Below are 27,098 nucleotides of genomic sequence, written 5' to 3' on the forward strand. Positions count from 1 at the left end.
TCCCGCACCGCCACCACCAGCAGCAATGGTACTAGTAATAGCAGTACTGCCCACTACCCCTTTATACGGCGACGTCCGCAAGACGGTGCTGCATGGTCTCCAACATCTGAACCATATCACTCACATCCACGTTTGTGATCGAGTGTCGTTGCAGCTCTTCCACTAGATGCAACGCCGCTGACGCGCCCTGCATCAGAAAAACTCGACGCACCATCCCGTACAGCTCCGCACTCGTGTACAGTGAGGTCGCTGCCGCAGCGGTGGCCGATGACGGTGAAGCCGCAGTCGGCCCAGGGGTGTGGGGGACAACGGTGAGTAGCTCGGCTCTGTCCTGCCGTGCCGCCATTCCACCAAACCCGGAAGCGAGTGACAAACCGCCGCGGTGAGACGCGTCATTCGGGTTTATCAGTAGTGACGCGTCTCTGGTTTTTGTGTCCTGAAACGCGTTTTTTGTATCAGACCACAAAAATCTTCTGGTACGCGCCATCGACTGCACCGCAGGACTGCAGTACTCGAGCAGATCATCAGCCACCTCGGCCGATACGCAGTAGGCGCGCACGACTCCCCATACAAAGTCGAAAAGGGGTTGCAGCAACAAACCCCAGACCTCCCACGCCATTGGCGTCATCTCTGAGGGCGACTTCGGCGCTTTACCTGGGGTTGCAGTGCGGGTCAAATGGGATGCGCATGCAAGCAGTGCCGACACGCCACCGATAGCGGACACATCCTCCAGCGCGCAACGGAGCAGCTGCGCGCACCCGTGCAAGAAGGCAACCATCCGCATAGTGGCTCTGACGCCGCCGCCGCCGCCGCCATCACGAGCAGCACGACAGTCCCTCGGTGCGTGCAAGAGTCCACTCATGCGCAGAGCAGCAGAAAATCCAGCGAAAATGGCGACAGCGCCGGCTGAATTCGTCTCACCCTCGCCGACGCACGCGTGTAGAAAAGCATCCAAAGCGTCATGAAAGACAACCGTGGCCCTGGGGTAGTACAAAGCCGCACCGCCTGGACGGCCCCCTCGGCCGAGAGAGACATCGGAGGCAGTCGTACCAGCAAAACAGACGCTATGGACGTATGGATAGCGCAATTCCAGCAGCGCCGCCTCGAGCGCTGTCTCCAGCGACTGAGCCTTCGCCTCCACTATCAGTGCTGAGGAAGATGCCTGCCTGGAGGACGAAGGAATGGCGCCCGCCGCCGTTGCCATCCATGACGTGTCCAGGAAATCGCCTCTCATCAAAGCTGCGTGTGGGAAGAGCGCACTCAGCGTGTGGGCAGCCCACTGTAGCGTCAACACTCCCTGGAAGGACCCACTATACTCCTTGAGGGAGAGCTGGAGCAGCGATGTGCATGAGGACCACACAGACGGAAGGCGTGCTGTCCCTGTCCATGCGCCACGAGCACACCCGCTACTGCTGATGGAGACATAAATCGTGTCTAAAAGACTCTCTGTCTCCAGGTTCGAGACCGGTGTGTCCGCCATAGAAACTGCGCAAACAAAGCGCAGTCGACTCGACGGATGGGCCAAGGACGGCAGAAGAGATCCGAGAGTTGAGGAGGGCATCAACGGCACCAGCAACAGTGGTGACATGAATGCGTTGGAGGCCGCCGCCGCACCAGCAGCAGCAGCAGCTCCCATTCCCGATAGAGAGAGAAACAGAAGCTGCACAGGACTGTGCGGGAGCGAGCAGTGAACGAAGCGATCGCCGACAGCTGAAGTGGCCGTCGCCGGCCTCATCTCTGAGGCGATGTCCCACGGCTCCGCTGCGGACATGCGGCTGTGTCGGCAAAGCAGCAAAAATCCCACATGACCACCACACGCCACGTACTGCGCGTCATGAATTAAGTATGAAGCGTCTAGCGGCACCGTAGCCGCCAGTGTAGGTACCCCGCCACCGTCGTCAGTCACTCCGCTTGTGCCTGTCGGTACGGTCACCACGCACAGCCGCGAGCCTTTGTAGAGCAGCCAAACTCGTCGGTTAGAACTCATGGCAATCACGGAAGAGACGCGGTGCCGGCGACGGTGACGGAGTCCCTCACCAGATGCGAGCACGGTCGAAAAAGCGGCAGGCGATGCTGTGGTGAGCGCCAGTGCCTTTGCGAACCACAGAGAGTACTGCCACTGGTCAGTGAAGTGCCATGGTGGTGCAACGAGAAGCGCGCCGCCACGAAGGCCATCACAAGGCAGGGAGGCCGCAGTAGACGCTGGGGATGCGGATGCGTCAAGCCTTGAGGATAAGAGATGTGCCCCAACACAGCAGGTGTAGGTGATAGTCATACACTGGTTCACTTTCCCAGTCGATGCCGGCGTCTCCTCTATCGCGTCGGCCATCAAAGGCTCAAACGCCAATGCGTGGCCCTCGCTGGTGTATAGCACAAGCTCTGAGAAGACAGGGCAGAAGAAGGGTGAGCGGTTGGCGCCATTCGCAGGAAATCTTAGACGATACCAAGCCCCTGTAAGGCGAGAACGCAGGAGAGACCGAAGGACGCGCTGCCCCGCTGATGCGCCAAGGAGCCCAATATGGAGAAGGAGCGGCTGCAGCGCGCTGCTTCGCTGCTCCCCCTCATCTAGAGACAGATAGCCTCCGTGCAATACCAGTGCTGCAGAAGCATCATCGCCTCTGGTAGAAGCGCGCACGGACAGTGACACATCGTGTATGAACGTGTCAGCTAGCAGCGCCACTGCATCACCGTGTGGGGTCAGTGCCACTCGTTGTATGCTCTCGCTGACGAGGCGCACAGACGCGTGGTATGTCAGTGTGTACTTCTTGTGCCGACTACCAAGTGAAGGGCGCAGTAGTACGAGCGCGTGGCGGCACCGCTTTGGAAATCGAACGAGGAGAGCAACCGTGGGTAGATTCCTGGCCACGTGGGCGGTCGCCTCGTAAGCAGAGATGACGAGGCTCTCCGAGGTGCCGCTCACCGCATCCGTGGAGCGAGGTCCTGCCGCTGGACGACTAGCAACGGGCGACTTCCTCACGGCGCCGTCGGCTTCAGGGGCGGTGCTGACTCCTACACTCCTGCCTCGCACACGTTGCCCTGACAGACCACCTGGTGGGGCGGCAATTTTCAAGTGAGTGCTGCACGTGCTCACATCCCTTGAAAGAACATCTGCAGGAGAGAGTGGCAGCGTGAGGAGCCCGTCGTACATCTCGCAGAGGTTCCGCACATTATCACAGGTGATGCGAGCAAAGTGTGGTGTTGATGTTCTTACAGTGACGCCGTGACAACCACCAAGGAGAGAAGCGAACCCGTGCGGCGACAGCGAGGGGTGCACGTGGATGAAGACGTCAAGCGTGCACGTCACAGTTGCCGAAAGCCAAGCGCACGCACAAGGAGCGCAACAACTGCCCGGTGCGGCGGTGGGGGAAGTGTGTAGCTCATCCGCAGACAGCGCCACCTCGCGGTAGCACACCGTTGAAGAAACACACAGAAGCGTGGCTTCTTTCAATGACGAGTCGCCGGACGAAACAGAGCCGATCGCCTGATGGAGGTCGCATGGACTTGCCTCTACAGCGATGGTGTCCATTTGATTGGAGCTATCCGGCCACGTAGGGCAAAGAGAAATACTTGTGCCTCTCAGCACGCGTGCGGAACGGGAGGAGAACAAAAAAGGAAAAGAAAAAGGAATCTATGATCACACGGTAGCGGCGGTGGTGCCCGGATGGAGGTTGGAAGGTATAGCAGCGTGCGCGGCATGCGTCTCCTTCTACGTGGATGTATGCGTCTAATGTGTATATGCTTTGTATTGGTGTGGATTGATGTGCCTCCGCCCTCCCCTACACACCCCAGGCGTTCGGGAAGCAGACACAAGCCAGAACAGCCAAGAAAGGTCCAAGCCTCCCTTCGGATCGGATGCGCACGCGTGTCCCTGTGTGTATGCGTGCAAATGTATGTGTGTGGGTGTAATGTATGTGTGCGGGTGTAATGTCAGTGTTTGCATATATGCAATATACACGTATGGAGATGTATGTGTGTACGTGTGTGTTTCTCGTCCTCTCTTTTTTCCCCACTGGAGCCGCGTGAGAGAGGGAGGGAGGGGGAAGGGAGGATCAGCCCACCTCCAGGCACAACACAAAGATGACTTGTGAAACTAAAAGAGGGGAGATGCGGCGGCAGCGAGTGTCGCTATCCCAAAGACACGGTGTTTGTGTACAAAGGGTGAGAGGAAGAGATTGAGTCAGATGGAGGGGAATCACAGAACACGTGCCGGCACCAGAAATCCATGTGCACGCCGTTACACATCATGCGCAGAGTTGTAGCCCCCCCCCCGAGTCCAATCAGACTACCGTGGTGAAACAAAGCGGCAAAGCCCAATGACTCTACAGCCCTCTCCTCCCACCAACAAAAGTATCACTCCTCTGTCGCACACACACACACAGAGAGAGACCGAAGAAACAGAGAATGTGATGAGCAAACCACAAGCACGACATTAATAGGGGTAAAAGGAAAGTGAAAAATACAGCAGGATAGCCGCAGCAGATACTGTCAACTGCATCGGCCCGCCATCATGGCCGCCGGGGATCAAACAAGGCCGCAACGGAGGGGGGGGGGGGGCAGAAGTGTAGCGACCTCGAGAGTTCAACAGGATGACGATGTAGGGAGATGAAGAAAACGGTGCACATAGGCAAAAGCCGCCTCAGCGGTGAAGAAGAGTGTGCCATCCTCGTTCCCGTGTGACCCTCCCTCCAGAAACAAGAGGCGGATGGCCTTTAAAATATGGCCTGATCACACACACACACACACGCGTGCGCGCCCTAAGACGACTCGCTTCCGTACGCGGCCTTTCATCAGCCCACATTTTCCCCCGCCGTCCATCTTCACCCAGCCACCCACCCACCCCTAGTTGCGATATCTAAACCTACGTGCTGACAGCTCGAAGAATAACATTCGTGTTGTAGTTGCCCACATCAGGGGTGTGCCGCCCAACACCTCGGAGCCACTCCCGCAGCCTGTTGAGCCGATCTGTATCCACCACCCATGCATCCAGTGGCAGGCGGCGCCTCCGCAGCGAACGACTCGTCGCCGAACGGCTCCCGCTTTGTGTGAGGATTCATGAATTCTGTCATGGCCTCCACACCCCATTTTTGTTGCATGTAGACGCACTGCACTCCGGCATACAAGGCCTTTCTACAGCTACGCCGGAGGACCATGCCTTCGGGGAATAGCGTCGGCCTGTTTACACGCGTGTGAAACCTCAGTGGCCCCTCCGCGTCGTCGTCAGCGTCCTCCTGGATTAAAGCTCTGTCGGCGCAATCGAGATCGAATGAGATGACCTGGTCCTCCATTGCGGAGTCAAGATCCTCAACAAAGCCGAGAAGATGAGCGCGCTAGCGGTAGTCCGTGTCATCGTAGAGAATAGGGAAGAAGTTCTCGTCAAAAAAAAAAAACGACCGTCATCACGGCGAGGCGAGAGAGCACAGCGCTTGTGTACTCGCTGCGACTGTTCGCAAACGTGAAAGGGGGTGTGCCCCCCTTCATCAACGCGGCGCGTTTAGACGGTGTCGTGCAACGAATACGATCCGGTATGAGCGCAAATTGTCACAACAACCAGCTTTCGGCCCTGTTGCGGTGGCAGGGGGGGGTTGCTTGAAACAAGCGGCATACGCAGAGTGCCAGGAAGCCATATCAGCGGTGTATAGTCGTTCGGCTCTGTTGCCACCTCCTTTTCCAGCGTATCCACGTCCGCATTATCCCTCGCCGTCGTTCTGTAGGCGCGTGCCACTATCTGTTCAAGTGACGAGGACAAGAAGCGCACGTCGTTATGAGTTATCTGGACAAACGGCACCTCGTTGAACGGGTGACTGAGCGCCTCACGCAGACCGGCATTGACGGCGCCTGCAGACCCGATGTTGTCACAAAACTGAAAAATTGTCAGCCTCCTTGTGAAAGCAAACACGCGTCGCAGAAGCTCAAAAAAAAAAACGGCGTCACCTCAGGTACGTCGCCGTTCTGAGCGAGTACGACATAACGGAAAGGCATTGTCAAGTTACAGATGAGCGCCTTCAGATCTTGCGTGTTTTTCAAAGGTGACACAAATGATAAATGGCGCACACCGGTTGGAAGCGAGGTCTCGTCCCAAATCGCCTCTATGCCTGTCTGGGGGCTGACAGAAAGTCGGCTGCCGAGACAAAGTGCGAACTCGGCGAACGAAATGTGACACTCATCAAGACGGGGAGGAAAGACGTCGAGGGCGTCGACGTTAGCGAGTTTTGCGCTGTATCGGTCAAACAACTCGTCTGTGCCACGCTCGTCTCTCTTCGGGGACTGTGGGTCGACGAGGGTGTGCGAGGTACCCGTTGGGGTCTCCACTGTACGACGTGGAGAATTGTCCTGCCCCTCCCGTAGGGGTCCTCGGCGGTAATGCTTCGCTTGTGGCAACAGTGGGAACCCCCGAAGGGGGGGGGGTCCGTAGCGAGGTAGGGGGTCACTACCGATCCCGGTATTGCCTGCTCGGTGTGCTGCTGCGCAGGAGACCAGGGTGGCGTTGGCGCACCTGAAACCAAGGAGTGCGTGGCATCGGTGGTGGTGGTTCTGGGCAGCACGAGCAGCCATAGCTCAAAAACAAACCAGCACGAACGCACCGACCAGGAAAATCCCTCGCCGACTGCGCCTCATGCAATGAAGGCTGCTACGGGAGGTACGCGCCCTGATGTACATGGCTGCACCACCAGGGGAGCCCACAAATGCACACGCCCGTGTTGAGATGATCTGCAGTCAGCGCCTCGCAGCCTCCGAGAAGGTGAAGGGATGCAGACTGCAGGAGTGTGTCTGTGGTGCGCCATTCAGGAGACAAAGGCAAGTCCAGAGGAGGGGCAATAGAATAGCGAGATGCAAGGGGGCGTTGTGGCAAGAAATGAAACGGGGGCAGGCCAGAGACGAGAGAGAGAGCCGAGAAGCGCGCTTGTGTCTCCCTGCCGCCGGCGACTCCCCCCCCCCCCTGCCGTTTCAATTATGCATCCAACACGTGTATAGATGCAGTGAAGGGTGCCTATACCTGTGCGTGATAGCATTAACTAAACATATATATATTACTGGGAGCGATCTCTGTCACCTCCGTTGTGGATGCGATCTCAGCTGAGCGCTCAAGTGGCCGCATGTGTCAAAAAAAAAGGGAGGAGAGAGAGAGAAGGGTCAAACTCGATACGTCTTCTCTTCGCCCGACGCGACGGTAGTCGCATCAGCATCTCACACAGACACAGAGGCACAGAAGGACAAGACATGCACAACAACACAAGCATAGAGACAGAGAGATGCAGAGCTAGTCGAAGGAACGGAGCAGCGGAGGCAGCGGACGGGAGCTCTGTTCGATGAGAGAGGGAAAGGGGGGGGGGCGGGGGGTAACTTCTATGAAAGCAAAATGGCACGGAAATCAAGGCGCTCCTTTCGGAACACACAAAGACACACACACAAAGAGACGGACACACACACACACACACAAACATATATATAAACATAATTCTGCACACACATATATGTATATATATATATACATATATTTACGTGTGTACATGTTTGATGTTATATTTATAAATGACACTGCTTCTCGCTCTCTCTCTATATATATATATGGCAAAACGCACAATGCGGCGGCAGCAGCAGCAGCAGCACACCAACGCTGACAAAAAGCAGCCAACAGGTTTGCATACATGTGGATAGGTGAGTGATGTGGAGTAGCAGTAGTAGAGGGAGAAGACAAAAACACACAACCAGCCCAGACACACACGCGCGCATGTTGCCTTCTCTCTCCACCTTACCCCCTCTTTGAGGATCCTCGATCTCTTACTTTTTTTCCACAATTCTTCTCGGTGCTTCATCACTCAGAGGTGCGAGCATGATTGTATGGGGGCATATATACGAACAAATCTATAAAGGGAGGGAGGGGGGGCGGTCAGGGTGCCTGGTTGGAGAGAAAGAGAGCAGAAGTATGAAGAGGAGAGTGCGAATAGGAAGTCTTCCCCGACGTCAAGAACCGACAATGCACTGGGGCGCACAACAGCATCAGGCACTACAGAGGGGAAGCGGTATCCCTTATGCCCTTTGCTGGGCCTTGTGCTGCCTCCCTCTCCACCGCCTTCTCCTTCAGCAATCGGTCGTAGAAGACTTGATTCACTGGCACCTCCGCCCGTGACGTGCCGACAAAGACGCTATGCACCACCAACTCGGCCACATCAGCCACCGCCGCCGGACTGGAGGACTCCTGCGCGACGAAGACATAGAGCGCGTTCCTGGGGTGTGCAAAGGTGTCAAGAGGCTTCCCCTGTGCATCCCACTGCTGCGCCGTCACCCCAACCAACGTCAGAGAACGACGATCCGCCAGAATAGTAGCGGTGGCGACGACGTCGTCCGTGAATTCGACGGTCAGCGAAGGTGGAGCCTCGAGCAGCCCGTCCACATTGCGAAGAGAAGAGGGCAGGATGACTATACTGCAGCCGTAGCGCACAGCTGCCACAAAGGCCACGTTTGCCTCCTGTGCGTCAGCTGCACCTGCCACCGCAGCCACCACATCGCCGCGCAGTGCAAACTCTTTTACGGAAACGAGTCGACTCGCCGTGCTGCCCGCAGAACGCGTCTGAGGCATACGCGGCTGTGGTGACACAGACTGAGAGGCTGCAGACGATACTTGCCTATGAGATTTGCCAGCCAGGCCGTGATCATCCCCCTCAGCAGGCGGCGGCGGTGACGGCGACAGGGGCGACAGATTTGCGACGTTCACATCAGTTACCTTGTCAGTCTCCCCGTCAGCCCTCTGTGCCACGGCGTCAGCGACATGTCGGTGTGTCAGCGGTGCCTGGGTCACTGAGCGGGATCGGCCCCGCAAGTCCGCGGGATTGTCGTCCGGTGAGCTGGGAGAAACGCCGTTCGTGCCCGACGCCTCCACACGCGGAGCTGCAGGGGATACATTAATCGCCGTATCAATCTTGACCGGCGGTACTGACAGAGCCGCCGCCTGTGAGTTCGACTTTGCACCGGCGGTGTTCGGCTGGTTCATCATGGAAGACACGGTTCCACGCGAGGTCGTTAAAGCGTCCATCGTCTCCGATGGCACGCTCACGCTTCCTGGTGAGGAGGACCGCGCATGAATCGGACTGGCATCCATGATCAGCGAGCGGCGTGCCGGTGACGCGGTTGAGGGGTAGGTTGAGCCCATACTCACACCATCAGCGTCTTGTTGTGTTTGCAGCACCTCTGTTATGTTGGACGTGTTGGGCCGCACATGCTGTGCTACTTTGAAAACGACCACAGAAAAGATAGGCAGGAAAAGCGCTACCGGAATGGCTGGCCCTGTTTTCTGCCAGGCCTGCAACACTTCCTGCGTGCCCGAACTGACATGAGCTGCCATGGCGGCCGCCGCTTCTGCGGCCGTGGCGGCGGCGGACTCCTGTTCCTGCCTCTGCATCACCTCCGATAGCACTGGTATACCGTAGCGATGCAGCATCCACGCTGCCGGGGCCTCCATCACACGTGGCAGCGATGCGCGTACATCACGCAGCCACTCCGGCACATTTGGGTACCCCGAGGGCAGACTCGGAGAGCTACCCGCGCATCTTGCGGCACTACCCGGGTACGCACCTATGGGGGAATCAGCGATACTGGTGCCAGTACTGACAAAGCGCTTGGCAAAGGTGGTGGCGAGTCGGAAGACACTACCCACCGCGCTGCTGCCGGCGGTGGTGAAGGCGAGGTAATAGAGGGGACGTCGCAGGAAATGTAGTGTGGCGCGCGTGTTCACCACGTACGGGTTTTCGTAGTAGAGCGACGCGAAGGTCGAGCTCAGCTCCGACTGTGGGGAGCGCAGCGCAGAGTCGCCGTATGTTAGAGAGCCGTAACCGCTTGAGTAGTCGTCGTCGTATGTGTATGAATTGGAAGCGTCCCCGGGGTTTGAGTAATAGCTGGCGGTGCCGGTGTAGTCCTCGGAATTCGCGCGCATGCCGCTTTTGCGTGACTGCGATAGGTAAGTGCGACTTACTGAGCTGTAGTCGATGGAAGAGGCAGCGTCTTCAGAGTATTGGCTGGACCGGCCGTATTCGCTCTCGCCATCCTCGTCCGAGTAGATGGACATCGAGCTCCCATCCACATCAATAGGAATGGAGTCCTTTTGAGCGCCAACCGCTGTGCTGCCGTTGGCGCTGCTCATGATGATGAGGGGGAGGGAGGGAGGGAGGGAGGGAAGGAGGGAGGGGGAGAAAGGAGGAGGAGAGACACCGCACCTTGCTCAAATTGGTTCGTGTATACAGGCGGCAGTGCTAACAAGAAGAGAACAAACAACAAAAAAAAAGAGCGGCGAGACGAGTGGGAACGCGACCGAGCCAGAAGACTTCTAGGCTGTGCATGAACTGTTCACTATGTGTAATGGGATCCCGCCCAAGCGCATAAAGAGAGACGGCCGGTAAGCGGAGGCGGCTTGGGGGATTTCCAGAGATGAGACTGAGGACGCGCGAGTAAAGGTGCGCGCGCAATCTCTCCGTTGGCAGATCTCGCTGGGCTGCGATGCGCAGAGCCAGTAAATACCGCCGTACATATACATATATACATATATACAAATATGTATATATCACGTACATGCATATGCACACCCACAGACGTGTGTGTGTGTGTGTGCGTGTGTGTGTGTGTGTATGTGTGGTGTTCAAATATATACGGCAAAGACGACGTTTTGACAGAACGGAGAAGGACGATCATCGTAGAGGCGCAAGTGTACATGGTGTTCAGCATCCACACCCACACTCACATTCAGAGAAAGTGAGGACACACCTCAGGACAACCTCCCTCTCCTGCCCGTCCCGGTGCAACGCATGCACACGCAACGCAGTGCGTCGCGGTCTTCACCCCCACCCCACCCCCACGTGGATAAGTGGCAATGGGCCGTGGCGAATGCGCTAAAAGCCTAGCTGGTAGGCTTGACCTTTGTCCCGTGGGGGGAGGGAGGGAGAAAGGGGGGGAGGGGGAGAAAGGGGGTAGTTGAAAGGCATCCACCCGTTGTTTCCTTCGGTGTAAGCAACCCATAGAAGCAAGTGTGCACACACGTAAACGGACACGCGCACCATCTCCAAATAATAATGCCACTCGCCCCCCTTCGCAGTGGAGGTACCACACCGTCCCAAAGTGAGACGGCGATCTGACGACGACGACGACGAAACAAACAGAAAAAAACGCGAGCATCCGCAGCCCTGCCCCTTCCACATTCATCAAACGTGTCGCCCTCCTCCTTTCTGCCCCTCCCTTCCTCCTCCTCCTGTCTCTGTGGCATACCGAACTACTGTAGGCATTCCTCCACCTTTCGCAAGAGTTCTGTATACACCGCTGTGCTGCGGATTTGTGGAACGAGAGAAAGCAGCCCACCTGCGAAATGTCCTCTCGCTCGACTCCCGATCAGAGTCAAAATCAATCCACCAGACTCCATCAGCTGCACCACAACAGCGTCGTGGTACTGTGCAGTGATGTAGTTGGGGGTACCAAGCTGCAGTTGCTCGAGGTTTTGGAAGTACCGGGCGCCACTCAAAACAACGTTGCTCTCAATAGGCAACTCGTCTTCTTGCCCATCGACGCTACCGCTGCTACCGTTCACATCGCCCTCCATCGCCGCCGGGGTGCTGAAGCAAGCAAGGATTGTATTTCCCTGCTTGTCAGACACCACTACCTGGGTCAAGAGGCGCATGTGGATGAGGTGATTGAAGTACTGCTCTACAGCAGTTCCCGGGGCGTCCATCGTTGCGGCAGCACACAACAGAAACTGCTAAGACGTTGCCCAAGGGGGGGGGGGAGAAAAAGAGGGGAGGGATTACAAAGAAGAAGGGGGGGGGGGCGATCGGAGTGTTCTCGAAATGGAGGAGACGGCGGCAAAATACGCGGACGTAACCCGGTGCGTTCGGACTAGGCAATCACCCTCCCTCTATTGATGCTGCTGCTGCTGCTGTTGATGCGGCTCTGCACTGACACCAGCAAGAAGGCAAGAGGAACGGAAGGTGGCGACGAGGTGAAATACACCCACGTACACACGAGAGATGGGGAAAGCACGAAGGAAGAAAGATGGATCCAAACGCCAGTACTGTGATAACCGAAAAAAAAAGAGAAGCAGGATGAGGAGCGAACACACAGAGATGAGCCATCTAGGTGCCAGCCCTGTGTGTGTGTGTGTGTGTGTGCGCGCGCGCGGGTGAGCACTGATCTCCCGTCGTCACCCGCTCTGTCCGAGTTGCGCGTATTCCAAGAGATGCACGAAAATACAGGCGTGCGGAGAGAAAGCGAAGATATGCGGGGAACGCCGCACTCCTTCCCTTTGTTCGCTGCAATGAGCTTCCGCTTCATTGTTTTTCTGTGACTCACTGCTCGCAGTGGCAAGCGCGTTCGTCTTTGTTGTTGTGGCAGTGGCGATGGGTCATCAATCTGGAGGTACTCTGTAAACACACACACACAGACGCAATAACAAAAAAAAAGTGGGAGAAGGCGGGAACATCATTACACCAATAAAAATGATAAAAGGCGCGTGGGCAAATATTTTCCTCAACCCATCCAACCACTCCACCCTTTGCCAACTCACACACACACACACACACACACACAGCAACACAAAGAACCGAAGACGAGCGCAGTACAACGACACGAAGGCAAAGAAGCGCCTCCGTAATGGGAGGGAGGAATGAGTGGCTCATTGAGTGGTGGGGGATACACAACCGTGAAGCCGGGCTACGAAAGAAAAGTGGGGGAGCTGAGAAGCAAAGCGAGGGATGCGAGATGCAGCAGCAGTACAAAAAGTGCAAACCGACGAGGTCGCCACCACCTCATCGCCCCCCCCTCCCCTCCCCTCCCCTCATTTGCCACCCTTAAATTTGAGAGAACTGTTGTGGTCCTTGTCTGATGCCTCACTCATTCCATCCGCGGGGCACGAGTGCTCACCCTCTGGGTCAGCGCCACTCTCAGGCGCACCTGCGTCAGAGGAGTCACGGCTCCGCTGCGTGAGCTCCTCCTTGGCCTTCTTAGAAGACACAAAGCCCAAGGCGCTTGTCACCTCCACCGTCAGCCGTGTTGGCGCGATTGCCGCGTCGAGCATCATCACCTCCCCCGAGTCGTTGAAGAGGTTTACTTGAATGGAGCCGCGAAGAAGTCCCTCCGCGCCAGACAAAGTCGCACCGCTCTCGAAACAGTGCGACGCACCCGGCTGCAGAAGAGGAAAGTTGCCGACAACGCCAGGGCGGCCCATCTCCAGCACTTGAGCCTGTGCCACGTCCACCACAACGAGGTGGTGCGACAACACCTGCGCGTGCCACCTCTTGGGATTCCTCAGCGGGCCACGATTTCGGATATACACGTAGTAGAGAAACAAGTGAGCCTGGGCGTCGCCGCCCTGTGACGCGGCGCTGGCGGAAGAAACGCCACCAAAGCTGCTCGCACTCAGTCCGCGCTTTAGCGGCGTCGTTGAAGCAAACGCACCAACTTTGCTCTGCTTGGATCGATAATCGGCCATCGATGACGACGTCGCCGTTGCCACCGAGGGGTTGGAGCAGACGTACTCAGTCGTAATCTCAACCTCCAACACATCTGTCTGCAGTACCGTCCGGGTCGGGATCCGGCGTACCAACTCCTGCAGCTCCTCACACGCGGTGGGGAAACCGCGCGTTTCGGGCAGTGATGCCGTGGTGGATGTCGCTGCAGTGGACGTGGGAGACGTCGCAGCCGTTGCACTCCTCCTCCTCTCACCAGGGGTACCCTTGGGCTTTTTCCTGTTGCTGCTGCTGCTGCTGCCGTTGCTGCCCGCGCCCTTCTGCTCTGGCAGCACATCGTTGGACCCCTCCTCTCCATCGCCGATGCGAGCAACCTCGTCCGACAGCGACTGACCCACCTCAGCGGACTGCTGATGCTGTTGAGACATTTGAGCCTGCAGATGTGCGTTGAAGATGCTTGTCGCCGCCAGCGCCAAGAGCACATCTGTAATCGCGTACAGAGCGAACTCGCTCCGCACGGCTAGAAGGTAAGACGGCTCTGGTGGGACACAGAAGCGGTAGGGTGGGAAGGTCATGTTAATTGGCTCACAGACGACGCAGTGACGTGTGAAATTCTGAATGCGGCGCCGTGATGAACGTTCGATCAACACACTGCCACGTATAAGGTGGACGCCTTCCTCGTCAAGCGGGTACGTCACAGCGGTGGTGTGAGATGTCTCCTGTGGTGCAAAGGGCATGATCGGCTCCGTGGCGGAAGAAGGCGAAGAAGCAGGTGCGCCACCCGTCGATGCGGACGCGGTGGCGACGGTATTTGCGCTCTTCTGCTCCGCCGCCTCGGACATGTTCCGTCGAAGCTCACGAATGCGAAACGCGGCGTTGGAGACGTTCAGCTCATTTAGGCGGCGAAGGGCATCAAAAGCGGCGCTGGTGCGCGCGCTTGTTGTGTCGTGCGGGTAGCCGGCGACCGAGGGTCGTAGAAAACAGGTGCGCAGAATGGCAGGGAAGGTACTCCCATAGCCAGCGTTGATGAAGTCGTGCCGACTCACAAGAATACCGAATAGAGCAAAGCACAAATCATTCGGATCAGAGTATTTGACTGAAACCTTTTTGCCGACACGCAGCAGCTGGCGATACGCAGAGCGAGCGACGTGCATGACGCGCCGCTCGAGGAAGAAATGGGCTCTTGTCTTGAAGACTATCGTGTGCCGTACAAGGGAAAAGTATTGGTCGATGCAGCACTCGGTTCGACAGGTCCGCGTCTTTGAGTTTTCATGTATCGAGTTGATCGAAGGGTTCAACACGGCGGAGAGACGTAAAAGCAACGCAGCCAGAAAGGAGCGAGGAGAGAGGAGCGGAAGAGAGGGGGTGCGTGCGTGTATGGGAAGGGGGAGGAGTTTGGTGTAGTGTAGCAGCTACAGTCCCAGCAGCGTAGCCAGCTGTGATAAGCAAAGTAAAAAAAAAAGAAGAGGTGTTACGAATAGAAACCGTCTCCACCCGCGCCAACTCCCTTCCCCTGTTCGTGTGGAAGCAGAGCGGTTCCACCCGAGGCAAGGAGAGGGAGGGACGAAAAAAAAGCGAGCAGCTCAGACACACGCAGCGCCACGGAGAGGAAAGAGATTAGACACACGCCAACACCTTCGACAAGGAAAGGGGAAGGGAGAAAGCAGTATCGCAAAAAAAAATGACGCCGTCTGCATGCGCCGTGTGAGAGAGAGGGGGGAGAGAGTGAGCGGAAGGCCTCGGTGTGAGCCAACCACAACGCTGACAGAAGCCACGACACACACACACACACACAAGCCGAATCGCATGCGAGAGAGAGCGAGAAGTGGTCCGTCAGCGAAGCCGGGCTTGGGCGCTGTTGTTAACTGTAAAGACCACCACAGAAACACAAGGATCGGGTTGAAGCGAGTGGAAGCAGTTCAATGGGGGTCATGCGGGGAGGAAAGAGAGAGAGGGAGGAGATACACATCTGGATGACCTGATGATAGGGGAGGAGAGGGAGGAAAGATGGGAATGTTGAGAGAGCACAGGTGTAACCGAATGCACTATTTGAATGGCTCCTCTCACGCACCCCTGAGTGGTGAATAAAGAGTGAAAGGCGTACACGGGCCCCCCTCTCTCCGCCACCTGAGAAATCCAGGGGCTGAGAAGATTTGCAAGCATCCCAGCGATTAGTGAAAAGTAACGCAGGAAGCACGAAGCAGACTCTCTCTTTTTCCTCATGGGCGACTGTGACACCTCTCTCGAGACCTTCGAGGGTACCCCACATAAGTGCCGATCCCTTTTCGGCACTTCAGAGAAAATGTTTGTGCCACGGATACGCCTCGGCTCACTGGGCAGCGGCTTAAATGTGTTGTTGTTACTCACTTTCGCCTCGGTAGTCTGTCTGCCGCAAGGAGGGCGTGTCTCACGACGACGCGGGTATGCAATCCGCCCTCCCCCCCCCCGTCCCTTGTCTCGCCTCGGGCGCCGCCGCACTCATTGCTCGTGAGGGTCGATGTGGTGTAAAGCGACAAGGGGGCAGGAAAAACAAATGGGGAAGAGAACAAACCGATGCCGGGGACGAGGAGGCTTGGAGGGGTTAAGAGTCAGCGAAACGAGGAGGTGGCGAGGGGATTGTAGGTGGCGGGAAGGGGCGGGACAGAGAGGCGTTTACAAAGGGGAGAAAAATAGTACACACCAAGCGTGAAAGGTGGGGGGAGGGAGTGGGGGGAGTGGGGGGGAGTGGGGAAGACACCAAAGTGTGGAGCCTTCGTTTGCCCCCCCCCCTCCCACCTCCGCCCCCGCCTCTGCCTCCCACCACCTACACCAAGGATTCCCTTTCTTCCCCACTAGAGAACAATTTCCTCCTCGGTCTTGAGCGGACGTATCCGAGGCGCTGGCACGCCATACGAATCACCTTCCTCCGAGTCGGGAATGTGTACCGCGGTGGTGGCAGGACTGTCATTGCCGCAACGTGCGCCACCACTGCCCCTATCTCCCCGCGTCGACGACTCGAGTGGCGAAGGAGTCGACGTGGGAGATCGAAGGTAGTACTGCAGCAGCATCTGCATGGATGCATCCTGCATCGCTGTCATGAGCGTCTCGCCCTTCCCCTCACCTAGGCAGTAGTGCCCGGCGTAAAGGCGACACACCGTGTACTCCACCTGGCGATACTGTTGCGCGTTGTGCAGTGAAGCATAGTTGTTCGTCTCCTGCACATCCACGACGCGGCGCACCGCCTGGTCCACGTCGATCGGTGCTCTTCGGAGTTTCTCGGCGACCTGTGGTGCGTATCGAAGGACAAGCTGCGCCTCCTTGAACGCGTTTGCACTAGACAACTCGAGTGCGTGGAGCAGCAGCGGTGGCGCGAGATGGCGGTAGTGCTCGGTGTGCCTCTCGAGCACCTCATCCTTAAGCATCTGGGTACCATGGGCTCCGCCGCTCGACTCGAACTGATCGCGCTGCCGGTCGGCCCTGTTGTTCATCGGGTGTATACGGCCTTCCAACACCTCCTCCTCGTCTGCAGTGCGTGACTTGACTCGCGCCAGCTCCTCAGCGATGCGCTCTCGAAGATCTGCCACACCAGCTTCACCCTCACCCAGCGGAGCTGAAAGACGCGACGTCGTCGACGGGGTCTTTGCAGCATCACCTTGAATTGTATTTGGCCCACGTGCGGTGGAAACAATGGCCTCTGCGGCCTCAGTGATGTGGCGGGCCCGCACATGGCGAGCCAGCTGACTGGCAAACAGGTGATAAATGAGCGGCTGCACGCGGGCTTGGATGTCACCTGATGTCTCCGCCATCTCAACAAAGGCAATGAAGGCAAAGAGAAAGTTGCGCACCCACTGCATGCGCGGCTGTAGGTCCGCCTTGTGCACTGGAAAGAGATTCAGCCGCCCAGCAGCGGACCGCAAAACCGCCCGCCAATACCATCGGCGCTGTGCCGCGACACCCTTCTCAACGCGCTGCAGGTGGGCCGTCGCCTCCTTCCGCGCGATGCGCATTCGCTCCGAGAGGACGTTGAGCTCACGCCACATAGCGATATCACCTTCTACGCCACAGTGTTCGGCGAGGCCAATCCGCGTGGCGACGCGGCCACACGGCAGCAACCCTGTCGTCTCGTGAAGCAGCTGCTGCACATGTTTTGAGCGAAGCCGTGGGTACGCAGAGTAGGTGAGCCCTAGCAACGTGGTGCGGACCAGCGCGTCCCCGCGAAGGGCGAGGGCGCCATGCACCGGGGCGTTGAGGGGTGTGCGATCGAGCATAGACCACATCTGATCTACTTCCCGAATGGAGAGTGCCTGCGTGTCACCAGCGGAGGTGAAGGATGATGCGGAAACTGGGGGTGGGGCTGCTTGAAAGGCGCGGGAATACAGTGGAGAGCTGTGTTGCAGTGCGTCGTCGCTGGATTGGCATCCCTGCCTCACTGTTGATTCCCCCGCTGACGGAGACCCGCCGCCATCGACGAGCGCTGTCTTCCCGTGGTCAGGGCGTCGCTGCGCCGAGCTAGCCGCAGTGTGTGCCTTCACGAGTGATTCTAGTCCCCGGATAGTCAACGGCGTCAAGGCGGCATCGGAAAACAAGTTTTGCGTCTCACAAGTAGTCATGAGAAGACGGAACACGTCTCCCACGCTGCGCTCTTTGGGGACACTCGCCAGCTGCACAGCCCCGCGAATTTCAGCCTGCCGCCGCTGACGCCTTTGCGCCTTCACCTTCATGAACAACGGGTTCGGTTGCCGCTTGTCACTGTGAACGTCGCTCGGGTCCACTGGCATGACTAGCCGACGCGGACGGAACCGTGGAAAGTACCGGGAAGGGTTCCCATCCAGATCCACCTTGCTGCACCACAACTGCAGTGAGCGCCGCATGGTGGGGGGTGGGTGGGGGGGGGGGGGAGTGTGGATAGGCGGTCAGGTGGAGAACTGAGAGAAAAGGAGAGAAAGAGAGACCGAAACGAAACGAAGCCGTTATACCGCTAAAATTAGCACGCGGACACACGGGCGTGCAGAGGGCCGAGGAGTTGAGAGTGAACAGGGGGGGGGGAGGGGAAGGGGAGAGGTCTTGAAGCAGTGAGTTCGACAGCCCAGGCACCGGGTAGAGCAAATTAGCAAGGGGCGAGAAGGGAGGGAAAGAAAAGAAACCAACAAACAGAAACGAGCATCTCAGCACGCGCGGCAATTCCTGTGCTGCTGCTTCGGCAGTGACTCTCTCTCTCTCCCCCCCCCCATTTGTGCTGACATCGGAAACAAAAGTGACGGGCGGCGCGTCGGTGCACCTCTCACGTTCCACAGCGCAGCACCATAGCGAAGGTAAGCCATGCACATTGCACAGTACAAACTTTGGCTTTGCTTTTCGTGTACATGATCCCGGACGCGCGTCAGTCTTGCGAAGATCCGATGAAAACAAAAGTGATATCCTACTCTTCCTACCCCCTTTTGGGATGCTCACGAGCATGAGAGTAACGACGCCAGCAACGCTTATGAGCGACGCTAACACATTACACCAAACCGCCCATTATCCCGTTCGGGTACACACGGAGAGCACTTACTTCTTCCCCTGCCGGCTCTGCTGGGCTTGGCGGCACTTCTCCGCAGCAGCAGCCTTCACCTTCTCCAGCTGCTGCAGATTGCGCTTCAGTGACGCATGCTTGGCGCGCAGATCAGTCAGCTCCTTGTCCATCTTCAGGCGCTGCTGATGCACGTTGGCCTTGTCAGCCTCCATCTGGGCAATACGCAGCTGCGCCTGCTCGCTTTGGCGCCTTGCGAGAGCCTCGACATCCTCCGGCTTCATGACAGAGTCGGCGAACCCTTGAAACTGCTTCTCGTACACCTCGAGCTGCTGCTGCAAGGATGCCCGCGTCATCTCCACTGAGTTGTGCTCGCGCCGCACTAGCATCAGACGCGCCTCGAGAAGCTCAACCTCTTTTGCTGACTCTTGGTAGGAATCGATGAGCTCCTGGTACTGCTCGGTGCGCCCCTTCAGTCCAACCTGAAAATCCGCAAAGCTCTGCTCAAATGCCTCCTTTTGGTGCGCTAGCGTAGCCTCCAGCTCTGCAACCTCCGCCTCGGTCGTCTCCACGTGCTCGCGGCGCTTTTCACACTCTGCCAATATGCTCTGAACGTTCTGGGTCACGCGATCCCGGATACTAGTGCGGTAGGTCTCCATCTCAGACTGCATCTCTCCCATGAGCTGCTCTCGCTTCTTCGCCGTCTCTTGCAGACCATGGCATAGCTGTTTGCACTTCTCCTCCTGTACCTTGACCTTGCGCACGCCGAGGCGAAGTTCGTTCAAAGTGTGATCCTGAACAACGAGCCTTTTCTTGAGAGTCGCCAGCTCCGCCTCCATCTTCTTAGTCCTGTTGATCTCCTTCTGTGTGAGGCTTTGGATAAACGCCTCACCACGCTCCGCCGCAAGGGCCTGCACCTTCCCCATCAGCACCACACGAAGGGCCTCCTCAGCCATCTGGAGCTCCTCTGGGGAGTGGCTATTGAGGGAGGATAAAGCCGCTTCCTCAGCCGAGGCTGGACCAGAAGTCGACGCCATAGATTCACACCGATGCGGGGAGGGGGCGAGGAGAAGGGGGGGAGGGGGGGGGGAAGGAGCAAATGCGGAGAAAATGGGAAGAGGTTTCCCCGCAGAGACCGGAGATGAGAATTGATTAGGTGGAACCCGCAACGACGCCCACACGCACAGACACGCACACACGAGTGCTTTCTAGTATGTTTTGTCGCTTGTAATGGAATGTGGGGGGGGAGGAGAAAAAGAAAAGAAAAAGGGGGAAGATTGAGCCAATTGAGGAATAAAAGAACAGCTCGCAGCGCAGCGTGGGGGATCGCCGCTAGGCGCAGCGGGAAGCGTGGGGCTTCCAGAAAAAAACAGGGGATTGGTCCAGAAGCCTGGGCTCGAAGGGAGGAGGCAAGGCGCAAGGCACGTGACCCAGTGATTCAGGGTGTGAAACACTTAGTGTGTGTGTGTGTGGATCTGTATCACGGCGGCTAATGCAGGGGAGGGGGGGGGAAGGGGGGGCGGTGCTGAAAAACGACAGTAGATGATGGGGAAACACAACACAGGATCGATTCCTCGCCAAATGTCCTCTGCGTCTGTGTCAATGAGGGAGAGAACAAAAAAAATCTTTTCAAAGGCTTCTGGCGGGGCAGTGGAAAAGATCGAGCCCTCCTCTCTCTCTCTCTCTCTCTGGTTTGCGGGCACGTGTGCAGGAGGAGTTCTGCACGCTCACATGGGAAGCACGGTGTCTGACGTGGAGGGCACACTCAACTCGTAGTACCACATGACCAGATACCCAGCTAACGTCTTCAGGAGCATCATGAGTGCCAAGTACACCATCGCCCCAGTCAAGAAATTCCACGAGCGCAACGGTGTCACGGCGATCCAAGCATCCATGTATGCCATGCCTCTGCGCACGTACCCGGCCCGGCCCTTGCGCAGCGCCTCGCTCAGTATAAGGTAACTCTCCCATTCCAGTTGCACCCGGGGTCGACGGTTGCGCATTTCGCAGTAGCAGTTATAGACCACCCGCCAGTCAAATGGATTCATGTTCATGTAGACACGCATCAGGGCATTGTAAGTCTTGGCAGTGATGCGACTTTTTCGCTCACGCGAGATCTTGTCGAATACTTCGATGGCACGTCTCCACTGGGGCGGCACTTCCATGGAGAGGCTCGTGATCATCAACTCGTAGTTCTGCACAGAAGGTCGCACACCGCGCTTTTGCAAATCGTCGAACAGCAACTGACAAGCCTTCGACATGCCTCGTTGCAGGCACAACTCCATCAACGCTGCGTACGTGTTCGGCGTCGGTGTCATGCGCTGCGTGATCATGAGTTGGTAGAGCTCCATGCTCGCCCGCAGCTGTCCACCGTTCATCAAAGAAGCAAGGAGCGACTCATAGGTGGAGGCGTTGACGCGCAAGCCTGCCGCTTTTGCACCCTTCACAGCCGCCAATGCCAGAGCGTAGTCCTTCGGCGGCAGGTGATCAATGTAGCGGCGAAGATGCAAATTGCCGACAGTCCGCGCTTGCACGGAGCAGGCAAACGCCTCCTCAACCCCCTCGGGTGTGCTGAGGGGTATCTCGGCGTCATGGAAGTCACTCTCCGTCGAGCAAACGGCAGTAGCCGTACCCGGGCCGCGCGGAGACGAACTGCCAGTTGAAAGCACTGCGACAGTCCTGGCAGCATCACCGGCAGCAGCCGAAGAGGAGCTTTGCGATGAAGCCAGGGCAACAAGGGTAGGCGGCGGCTCTGAGTGTGGCGGAGAGGAGCGCAACGTTGTACTGCTGGTGAAGCCGCTGTGCGCACCGCAGAGTGCGCCGCTCTTGGACCTCACCAGGCCCCTGCTCTGCTGAACCAGCGTGGCAGCCACATACCTGAGAGTGTAAAGGGGGAGTCCGCTAAGGCGCATGGAATAAGGCGACCAAAGGGAAGAGACCTCCAGCTTTGAGGCGGGCGCTGACAACGGTGAGGTAAAAAGAAACGATAAAGGAAGGAAGAAATGGCAAAAAAAAAGACAAACGGGTGTGCGACGTAACCGTTTTCTGGTGCCTTTGAGTGTGTTCTCTTTCTTTGTGTGTGGGTGGGTGTGTGTGTGTGTGTCTTTCCTCCCCTTCTTTCATGAAGTGAGAGGGGAGGAGGGGGGGACAGAAGAGGGAGGGAGGGAGGGAGGGGGGGGGGCCGGTGAAAATCCTGAAATGTGAACGACACACAGAGTCGGAGGAAGAGAGCAGTGAAGAGGTTAAAGAAAAAAAAAAGAGGGTGGACGCAGTGATGGTGATGTGGAGGGGGGTGAGAATAGGCGGAATGGCAGTGAAAAAAGCATACCTGAGAACCCTCAGAAAGCAAGGATCCTGGCATGTGTGTTTAGAGGACAGCGTTGGGGTTGCTGCTCCTCCACACCCTTGGGCGGATGGTGCGGCTCCATTCGACTTTTTCTCCCCCCCCCCTTCAGCGCATCTGTATCGTCCTGCCCACCTCCCCCCCTACCACTTCCCCCGACCATCTCTCTGCTTTCGGGTGCCTGGGTGGTTCATGCGATCCATACAGTGTGACGAAGTGGCCGAGAAGAGAGAAGGAACGGAGAATGTGTACAACCGGGAGGGGGAGGGAGATCTACGGTGCACCTATCACAGACGAAAGCGAGAAGTGTGGAAGGTATGTAGCACAAAAGAATCATCATCATCAGGAGGCAGGCACATTCTCTCGGCACCGTCCCCCATCCGTCCCACCATCTTGTTCGCGTGTTTATGAGGGGGGGGAGGGGGAAGGAAGGGTAGTCGAGCTCTCCGTTACCGTCGCGATCGACCCAAAAGAAATGTCGATCCAGAGGGAGAAAGAAAGTGCGACGTCACTGTTGTGGATACCTACGCAGATATATTCTCGCTTAGTAACGGAAAGGAACTCTTTTAGACAGGAGGGAGGGAGGGAGGCAAAGGGATGGGGGGGGACAAAAATCGAGCCTGCGTGAAGGACGCATCGTGCTACTCTGTAGAACTGTGTTTTCATAGTCGTGTGTGTGTGTGCGTACTTGAATACCTTTGCTGGTACCATGCATGTGCGATACACGTGCGTTCGCACATACAGATAAAATGATGACTCACCCCCACAGTTGACGCCCTCCTGTACCTCGCCCTTCCCCGCCCCCCCCCGCTCTCCTTTACTTCCTTCTCTTCTTTTTTGACAAGTTAATCCTCAGGATCCCCACCAGATTCGTCGATGACTCTCGCTAATCCAGTCATACATGTGCACGCGTATGTGGCGCAGAGTTAAGAGACCGGACTGGGAAAATCAAAAAAAAAACAGGCTCCCATGCACATACACACACACGCACTTGAAAAGACACGTGCTCACACACAGGCAAACAGGCAGACCTATTGAAGGGCGTTCTGGACAGGAGTCCCAAGTAAACTGATGAGGATGCGTAACGGGCCTCTGCAACTGTGTGTGTGTGTGTGTGTCTGTGTCTGTGTGTGTGTGTAAATGCATGGAAAAGGAGAGGGAGAGGCCCAAAGAAGTTATGGAGGAAACAGAAAGCGTCACTGCGCGCGGAAGAACAATAAAAAAAAAGACGACACGAAGGCACAAAATACGAGAGAGTCGCACAATGGCACGCACACACACGCGCCCGGGACGTGGAGAAGTGGCACGCACCACCGTTTCTGGGGAAGGACGAGGAGAAAAGAGGAGGAGTGGGAAATAAACTGTCTCCGCGGCCCATATCCCCAAGAAGCGCTTTCGCCGTGCCTCGTGTAGCCTACGACTGCGCCTTTGCTTTTCCCCCTCCATGTCGGGTGACTCTTCCAGTGCGTCTCTTCGCGTCCGTTTCATCATCTTCAGTGCGTGCGTATGTGCAACCGCAAAGAGCACGTGTGCGGTGTGTCCCTATCCGCCGCTGTCGGCTCTCGTCCCCCACCCGTTTCCTATTCGGACAGCACGCCAAGAAGCGCACCCTCGTCATACAGGAAGAACTCCTCGCCATCCACCTTCACGGCAGAGCCGCCGTACTCCGGCAGCAGCACCGTATCCTGCACCTTCACGGTCGGCGTCCAGTCCTTCGTCCCCGCCGCCACAGCCACAACGGTGCCCTCGTTGATCTTGCCAGCCACCTGCTCAGGGATCAGGATGCCGGCCTTGGTCTGCTTCGCTGCCTGGGTGCGCTTCACCAGCACACGCTGGCCCAGCGGCTGCAGCTTCTTCAGGGCAGGGGCAGTGAAGCGGAACATGTTGGAAGGAAATGGGGAGAGTAAAATATTTGTGAAAAAAAAGAGAGAAATGTGGGAAATGGCGCGTAATGCGTGTGGACGTGGCCCAATGAAGGGAGAGGGGGAGACGATGTCGTGTTTTGCGTTTTGTGTGTGTGTATGTGAGAGAGAGAGAGAGCTCAGAGCTTGGAAGCTGGAAAATGTGTGAAACAATTTTGCATGTCATTGAGAACGCGACGTGTGTGTTATGAGGGGGGAGATGATGAGACGGGGTAGGGGGGGAAGTTTAGACATGCGGACAAGTGAGAAGAGATGGAGTTGCGCAATGGAGGGGGGCATGCGTTGGCTCACATCACACACACACACACACACAGAGAGACAAAAACAAAGAGTAGCGCACCTGTTGAGGGCAAATCAACTGCAGCCAGTCGTACCGTTACGGACCTGATTTAGCGCAGGGCACCACTTCGTTAAGCGTCATGCCGTGTGAGGGAAGGTGATGACGACGTAGTCTCACTTTGATTGTGATGTTCAACGATCGTTCACGTGGGACTCTCGCGTGGGGGGGGGGGAGATACAATTTTTTTTCAAATGAGTCAGAAACAAACAAACTCATACGAATGAGAAACCGGAAAGGGGGGAGAGGGAGGAAAAAGAGAGGATTAAACGGAAAAGCGTTGTCGCACCCGTAACCGGCGGTGGTGACCAGTGCGGTGTGCGTGGCTGGATGCCTCGTTTCACCTATATCCCCCCGCCCCTCCTCTCCAAGCCGGTATGACGCATCTGTCTGTCTGTCTGCGCGTGTGTGTGTGTGTGTGTGTGCACCCCTCTCACCTGAAGTCCCCCCAGTGCGTTCCTTCACTCAACGCGATAGACTCTGGAGGTGGGAGAGGTGAAATGGTGAATGGCGCAGAACAAAAAAAAAGAGAGAAAGCAAAGCGAAGTCATACAAACCGGGGGCGCGGAGAGATCCTCTTTCAAGAGATAGTGGCAGGGTAAAAAAAAAAAGGCTGACGCAAGCACGCATTCCTTAGTGCAGGAAAGCTGTGAAAGCGGTCATCACCCCTACCGTGGCAATAAAGCGTTCATTTGAGGAGATGTCATCGAGTTTCGGCACCCCAACCGTGAAGAAACCGATATCCATCGTGTCCCCTCCCACAGGCGCATCGCCCACTGCGCTGTCTGTATGCACCGCAGCCGTGGCAACGACAGCACATGCTCTGTCCACGGAGGCGCCGGCGGAGGAGAACTGCCTCTTGGCACGTGCGGTGTCCACGGGGAAGATATAAACCTCCGTCGCAGCGTAGTTTATCGGGATCTCCCGGACGTAATCGATGCGGAATTTGCGCAGCAGCAAGTCTGCGCGGTTTGGCAGCACACCGGGGCGCAGGAGACGCGAGTAGGCGCATCGCGCATCCGCAACAGCGCCACGGAAGGCGTCGATCACGAGCAGTTTAGTCACCAGCTGATTGACGTGCAGATTTAAATCGATGTCGCTCTCACGCAGTGTGAATAGGCGCCGGTGAAGCAACCAGAGCGGTTCCGGGGTGGGTATGCCAGGCAGGGAGACGAGAAACTCAGCCGGTGGTGATTCGGAGAGCGGTGAGTAGGCGGCCAGCTGCATAGCCGCGACCGCAGAAGCATCCGCGAACCATCCGCTGTGTTGCAAGTGATCCTTCACTATTAGTCGCTGCACCCGTGCGTCACCGGATGCGAGTAGCCTACCAGTACCTTTCTCTGCAATCGATTGAAGATGTGACTGCTGATCAGCCGGCAGCGCCTCTGGTGCGCGCCGCTTCTTTGATATCCACACCGCCGTCACCTTGAAGCTGCCGAGCAAGTCGCGTGCTGTCTCGTCCTGCCCGTCCAGGTACGTGTACAGCCTGCCGTAAACGCTGTATGAAGTGTTCCCGACATGAACCAGGTAGAAGTGAGCCGCGGCGAGGAGCGTTGGTGGTGTCTGCAGAGACTGGAACCGAGGGAGCGGGTTCTCGAGGACCTCCTCGAGGCCGGCGAAAAAGAACGTGTGGCCCGAATCTGTGCTGGTACGGTGGTCTTCTTGGGCCAGCGGTCGCGACTCGTGGCTTCCGGTGCCCGGCGTGTGGTGTCCCACCTCGTCAGCACGCTTCAGCCACCCGCTCTCCCGTGCAAAACGGAGGCAGTAGTTGCCTATGCGGTTCACGGTGGACACATCAATCTGCAAGTGCTGTATCGGTACAAAGGGTGCGACGGGCACGCCCCACACCATAGCCGACCCGTCCGCCTCAACTCGATACATGACAAGAAAAAAAAAAGAGCTACGGTTTAAACGCTAGTGTATGTCTCTCCCAAGGTGTAGAGGGGAAAGGGATTCCCACCAGAAAGCACACGGATGAGACCTGAGACAAAACACCGATATATGTGCGTACTCGTGTAATATGTGACTGCAGAGTTGTGTGGCTAGAAGACAGCGTACCCCCGGGGGGGAGGAGAGGGGAGGGGGGGAGGGGGAGGGGGGAACGCTGTTACAATCCAGGAGTGATCACGTTGACATAAGAGCGCTCGATGACACCCCAAATGAGCTCTACAACCTCAAATCTGTTGCACTTCTGCATGGGGGTTCGGTGTTTTTTTTTCCCCATTCTCTTGGGTTATCCATCATGAGGACAGAGGGTGGGCGGTGGTGACTTCTGCATTTTCCACTCTTTTCTTACTTTTGAGCGCCACTCCAGCGCTGCATTTGATAGTGTGCGCACACACACTCCATGTTCTCCGCCCCTCCCCCGAGGTCACACCCCCGCCGCACTATCCTCTCAGGTCATTCCTACACCGAAGACCCTCACCCTCTCGCCCCCACTGGACACCCCCTTCCCCCCGTGCAAACCCACGAGCGCACACGCAGAGAAGCAGCGCCACAAGAGAAACCAGTGGAAGGACACGTCGGAAGAAGGGAAGCCGAGACTGAAAAAGGGGAGGATAAAGTTGAG

General features: G+C 57.1%; 9 protein-coding genes across 9 annotated transcripts; all 9 read right to left on the reverse strand.

Moving 5' to 3' along the window:
- Nucleotides 1-61: 61 nt before the first annotated feature.
- On the reverse strand, nucleotides 62-3,526 carry JKF63_04080 (uncharacterized protein; the record flags this gene model as incomplete). The annotated part of the gene is made up of 1 exon (XM_067900074.1): nucleotides 62-3,526. One exon carries the CDS (start codon nucleotides 3,524-3,526, stop codon nucleotides 62-64), a length of 3,465 nt encoding a protein of 1,154 aa, XP_067756258.1.
- Nucleotides 3,527-8,005: 4,479 nt separating this feature from the next.
- Nucleotides 8,006-10,135, reverse strand: JKF63_04081 (uncharacterized protein; the record flags this gene model as incomplete). Its single annotated transcript, XM_067900075.1, has 1 exon — nucleotides 8,006-10,135. One exon carries the CDS (start codon nucleotides 10,133-10,135, stop codon nucleotides 8,006-8,008), a length of 2,130 nt encoding a protein of 709 aa, XP_067756259.1.
- A 1,119-nt stretch (nucleotides 10,136-11,254) lies between these two features.
- On the reverse strand, nucleotides 11,255-11,707 carry JKF63_04082 (uncharacterized protein; the record flags this gene model as incomplete). Its single annotated transcript, XM_067900076.1, has 1 exon — nucleotides 11,255-11,707. The coding sequence occupies one exon, from the start codon at nucleotides 11,705-11,707 to the stop codon at nucleotides 11,255-11,257; it is 453 nt and encodes a 150-aa protein (XP_067756260.1).
- A 1,101-nt stretch (nucleotides 11,708-12,808) lies between these two features.
- Nucleotides 12,809-14,593, reverse strand: JKF63_04083 (uncharacterized protein; the record flags this gene model as incomplete). The annotated part of the gene is made up of 1 exon (XM_067900077.1): nucleotides 12,809-14,593. One exon carries the CDS (start codon nucleotides 14,591-14,593, stop codon nucleotides 12,809-12,811), a length of 1,785 nt encoding a protein of 594 aa, XP_067756261.1.
- Nucleotides 14,594-16,270: 1,677 nt separating this feature from the next.
- On the reverse strand, nucleotides 16,271-18,289 carry JKF63_04084 (uncharacterized protein; the record flags this gene model as incomplete). The annotated part of the gene is made up of 1 exon (XM_067900078.1): nucleotides 16,271-18,289. The coding sequence occupies one exon, from the start codon at nucleotides 18,287-18,289 to the stop codon at nucleotides 16,271-16,273; it is 2,019 nt and encodes a 672-aa protein (XP_067756262.1).
- Nucleotides 18,290-18,965: 676 nt separating this feature from the next.
- JKF63_04085 (uncharacterized protein) lies at nucleotides 18,966-19,964 on the reverse strand (the record flags this gene model as incomplete). The annotated part of the gene is made up of 1 exon (XM_067900079.1): nucleotides 18,966-19,964. One exon carries the CDS (start codon nucleotides 19,962-19,964, stop codon nucleotides 18,966-18,968), a length of 999 nt encoding a protein of 332 aa, XP_067756263.1.
- A 690-nt stretch (nucleotides 19,965-20,654) lies between these two features.
- Nucleotides 20,655-21,839, reverse strand: JKF63_04086 (uncharacterized protein; the record flags this gene model as incomplete). The annotated part of the gene is made up of 1 exon (XM_067900080.1): nucleotides 20,655-21,839. The coding sequence occupies one exon, from the start codon at nucleotides 21,837-21,839 to the stop codon at nucleotides 20,655-20,657; it is 1,185 nt and encodes a 394-aa protein (XP_067756264.1).
- Nucleotides 21,840-23,850: 2,011 nt separating this feature from the next.
- Nucleotides 23,851-24,153, reverse strand: JKF63_04087 (uncharacterized protein; the record flags this gene model as incomplete). The annotated part of the gene is made up of 1 exon (XM_067900081.1): nucleotides 23,851-24,153. The coding sequence occupies one exon, from the start codon at nucleotides 24,151-24,153 to the stop codon at nucleotides 23,851-23,853; it is 303 nt and encodes a 100-aa protein (XP_067756265.1).
- Nucleotides 24,154-25,162: 1,009 nt separating this feature from the next.
- Nucleotides 25,163-26,410, reverse strand: JKF63_04088 (uncharacterized protein; the record flags this gene model as incomplete). The annotated part of the gene is made up of 1 exon (XM_067900082.1): nucleotides 25,163-26,410. The coding sequence occupies one exon, from the start codon at nucleotides 26,408-26,410 to the stop codon at nucleotides 25,163-25,165; it is 1,248 nt and encodes a 415-aa protein (XP_067756266.1).
- Between the last annotated feature and the right edge of the window lie 688 nt (nucleotides 26,411-27,098).

Source organism: Porcisia hertigi, chromosome 26 (assembly GCF_017918235.1).
Source record: "Porcisia hertigi strain C119 chromosome 26, whole genome shotgun sequence".
Lineage (NCBI taxonomy): Eukaryota > Euglenozoa > Kinetoplastea > Trypanosomatida > Trypanosomatidae > Porcisia > Porcisia hertigi.